This window comes from Staurois parvus, unplaced genomic scaffold (genome assembly GCF_062004578.1).
Source record: "Staurois parvus isolate SC_StPar_1 unplaced genomic scaffold, SC_StPar_1.0 ptg000417l, whole genome shotgun sequence".
Lineage (NCBI taxonomy): Eukaryota > Metazoa > Chordata > Amphibia > Anura > Ranidae > Staurois > Staurois parvus.
In genome coordinates this window covers 1,956,435-1,959,784 of record NW_028318213.1, presented here as the reverse complement: position 1 = coordinate 1,959,784, position 3,350 = coordinate 1,956,435, and the positions used below count along the sequence as shown (strand labels likewise).

The following is a 3,350-nucleotide window of genomic DNA, read 5'->3' as shown; positions in this document are numbered from 1 at the left end:
CTGTGTCCCTCAGTAACAATTCTGTGTCCCTCAGTAACAATTCTGTGTCTGTCCCTGAGTAACAATTCTGTGTCCCTAAGTAACGGTTCTGTGGCCCTAAGTAACGGTTCTGTGGCCCTAAGTAACGGTTCTGTGGCCCTAAGTAACGTTTCTGTGTCCCTAAGTAACGGTTCTGTGGCCCTAAGTAACGGTTCTGTGGCCCTAAGTAACGTTTCTGTGGCCCTAAGTAACGGTTCTGTGTCCCTAAGTAACGATTCTGTGTCCCTAAGTGACGATTCTGTGGCCCTAAGTAACGGTTCTGTGGCCCTAAGTAACGTTTCTGTGGCCCTAAGTAACGTTTCTGTGTCCCTAACTCTCTCCCTCAATACAGCCAGGTCTGCCTCTCTTGAATGACTGGAGGCAAATGGAGAATTCTAAAATGGCCGCAATTTATAGCTCGACCATTACACAATGCTGGCTGGCTGGCTGCTGATTGGCTAATGCGATCACATGTCATGAATGAATGCATTATGGGTCAGCGCGCCTTGTCTGCGCGCCTTCCCAAAGATCCCCGCTCCGTCGCCGCACATGTCGCCGCCATTTTTGGAAAAATTTTGATTCGCGCATCCGAAGTCTGCTAATTTTCGGATTCGTCGCGAATCGAAATTTTCCTAATATTCGAAACTAATTCCACTTCGCCTACTTCGATTCGCTCATCTCTAGATATAAGGTATTATCCTGCCTTTGACTTGGTAACCGCCTTAACTGAGATCCAGAAATGGGAAGATATGGAGGTGAGAACCAACACTTCTGTCAAGGTGGTTGATTAAACAAGTTGTGTAATGGCTGAAAGAGTCCTTAGATCTGGTGAGTGAACTGGAAATGTGTCTGAAGGAGTCATTAGATCTTGTAGATTAGTTGGAAGGGATGCCACTTAGGTTCAATCTGTTGAATAGGTTGAATCTGTTTTCCATCTCTCCTCCATATAACACAAGACTTCAGTCGGTTTGCTCCTCTGACTGTAGTCCACAGCTAAGAGACATCCGAACATTCTTTGCAGACATGTGGGCAGTTTGTTCCATGATGCTGGGGGGTCATCACAATGATTATTATTTTGCCAGGCAACAAATCTGCTGAATCTTTTGTCTTTATCTGTGGCCACCTTCCAGGGAAATTTTCCTGTGATCAGGCAGTAGAGGAGCACTCCAAAACTCCATACATCCAGAGTGGAGTCTACAGCCAGTTCTTCCTGTCCAGTGAGTTCACACATCTCAGGGGCCCTGTAGGAGGTGCTGCCAGACTTAGATCTAATCACTGTTCCTTTCATACGAGTAAGGCCAAAGTCAGTGATTTTTACACAATGACACTCCTGGTCAAATACCAAAATGTTTTTACATTTTATGTCCATGTGCACCAGTCCTTTCTCGGCAATAAATTCCAGAGCACTGGAAATCTGCATGGCACATCTCTTAACACTGACTTCTGGAAGTCCAACCTGGAATATAGAAAAAAAAAGTTATTACCCTGAAATAGAATGATCCAGAAAATTGCTAAAATTCGGAATCAGCTGGAATCAGACTTACATTGCGTACAATTATAGAGGACAGGTCACCAACTGGTGCCGCCTCTAGGCCAAATACGAAGTGGTCTTGGGTCTTGAAGGCCATGTCAAAACTCCTGATGATGTTGGGATGAGAAGAAAGGTAGGAGGACACACTGAACTCTATCAGAAATTGCCTTTTACTTGTTCTTTTTTTTTCCATGATCTTCAACGCCATCTTCTGATCTGTAAATAGGACATGATTAGATTGATATGAAGCACAGCATTTGTGTACATTTATATTTAAATCATGTTATGGGTATGGAGAGATGTATAAAATTAAAACATCCTGTATAACTGGCACTTACTTGTTTCTTTGTCCTCCACCAGCAGCACTGAACCATGTCCTCCACTTCCAAGTTCCTTTATGAGGTGGAATCTCTCCTGTAAGTCTATCTCCTGTAGACCTTGTGACGATGAGGAGACAAGTCCTTTCAGAAGGATCTTCACATTGTGGGCAGCAGAAGCCATTTTGATCTGGAGAAGACAGAACAGTTTTTAGCCCTTATTCAAATAACACCTAAAACCCCCCAAATAACATGTAAAATATCCTTCTCGTAATACAACCAAACACACCACATAATAAAACATATACTAAAATATTGACTTAAAGTCTTCATTTGTACCAACTATATGTACAGGCTGGTAGGGAATAACATGGAAAATGTGGTTGATAGAAAAAGCTCAAATTCAATTCTGATTTTCATAAACACAACTGAGGGCCGATATAAAACTACAACATTACTATATACAGCTCAGTTATATTTGTGTATTGATTGACAAGTGTCATTCTATAATAGTAAGGAAGTAATAAAATATTCCTTATAATAGTACGAATATAATGACTTACCTTAGGAAATGTTGAGATGACTCTTCAATGTATCCTGCAAAGTGTTCCTCTGTTATCAGGCTCCACTGATTTCCAGGTGAGATCTTCAGCTATTCTCCAATGTCACCCTAGATCTGGTGTTGAAGAGGAGTGAAAGAGGGAAGAGAAGGTCACCTTTAAATGGGAGTTTAAATGGGGGGGGGGGGGTGGTTGTAAAGTTGAAGCATTCTGATTGGCTGCCTGGGAATTTACATATGTTGTACAAGTAAGCAAACATTGTGTTTGCCAATTTGCATTTGAACTGATCACTTGTAGACTGTAATTAGAATGTGAGAATGAATACAAAGAAACAAGGAAGACTTGAGGTTCAGGAGTATCAGCGTTTGCTGGGCTATAGATGATCACTTTATATACAGTATTCCATTCTACTGGAATATGAAATGACATTTTTCATTTTGCTGTGGAGCTCCTGGTGAGAAGGTTCGGTGTGTGAAGGTGTACTCAGGTTCTGTGACTTTCCGGCCTCAGCAAAATCCTAGAAGGTGGAAAAGACATAAGCAGGAATCTTCTGGTATCGGATTTTTAGATATATTGTTAGTTTAGGATAACTACAAAGCAAATGGTAACATTTATCAAAGCAAAGGATCTTAGTAAGTTTAACCGCTTCCCGACCGCCCTATAGTAGAAATAGCGCTACAGGGCGGCACGTGCGTAAAATCAAATACCACCAAAAGAAAGCTCAATTCATGGGAAAAAAAGGACGCTGAGAGTGTTTTACTATGGGGCTGTGTGTGCGTCACTGTAATCACACGAGATGATAGGGAGGAGAACTGTTAGTAAACAAAACAGTTCTGCTTCCCGGCGGAGATCCTCGGTAATCATCGGGTGCCGGCGAGTAATCACCGGCCAGGACCTGGTGATTGACAGCCGTGGCCCCTACCT

The 3,350-nt window shown here is 42.3% G+C and overlaps 1 protein-coding gene across 1 annotated transcript; it reads right to left on the bottom strand.

Annotated features, from left to right (window-relative positions):
- Nucleotides 1-919: 919 nt before the first annotated feature.
- LOC149454779 (serine/threonine-protein kinase SBK1-like) lies at nucleotides 920-2,050 on the bottom strand. The gene is made up of 3 exons (XM_089687101.1): nucleotides 1,888-2,050; nucleotides 1,563-1,765; nucleotides 920-1,474 (listed from the first exon to the last, which is right to left on the bottom strand). Exons 1-3 carry the CDS (start codon nucleotides 2,048-2,050, stop codon nucleotides 920-922), a joined length of 921 nt encoding a protein of 306 aa, XP_089543227.1.
- Nucleotides 2,051-3,350: the final 1,300 nt, after the last annotated feature.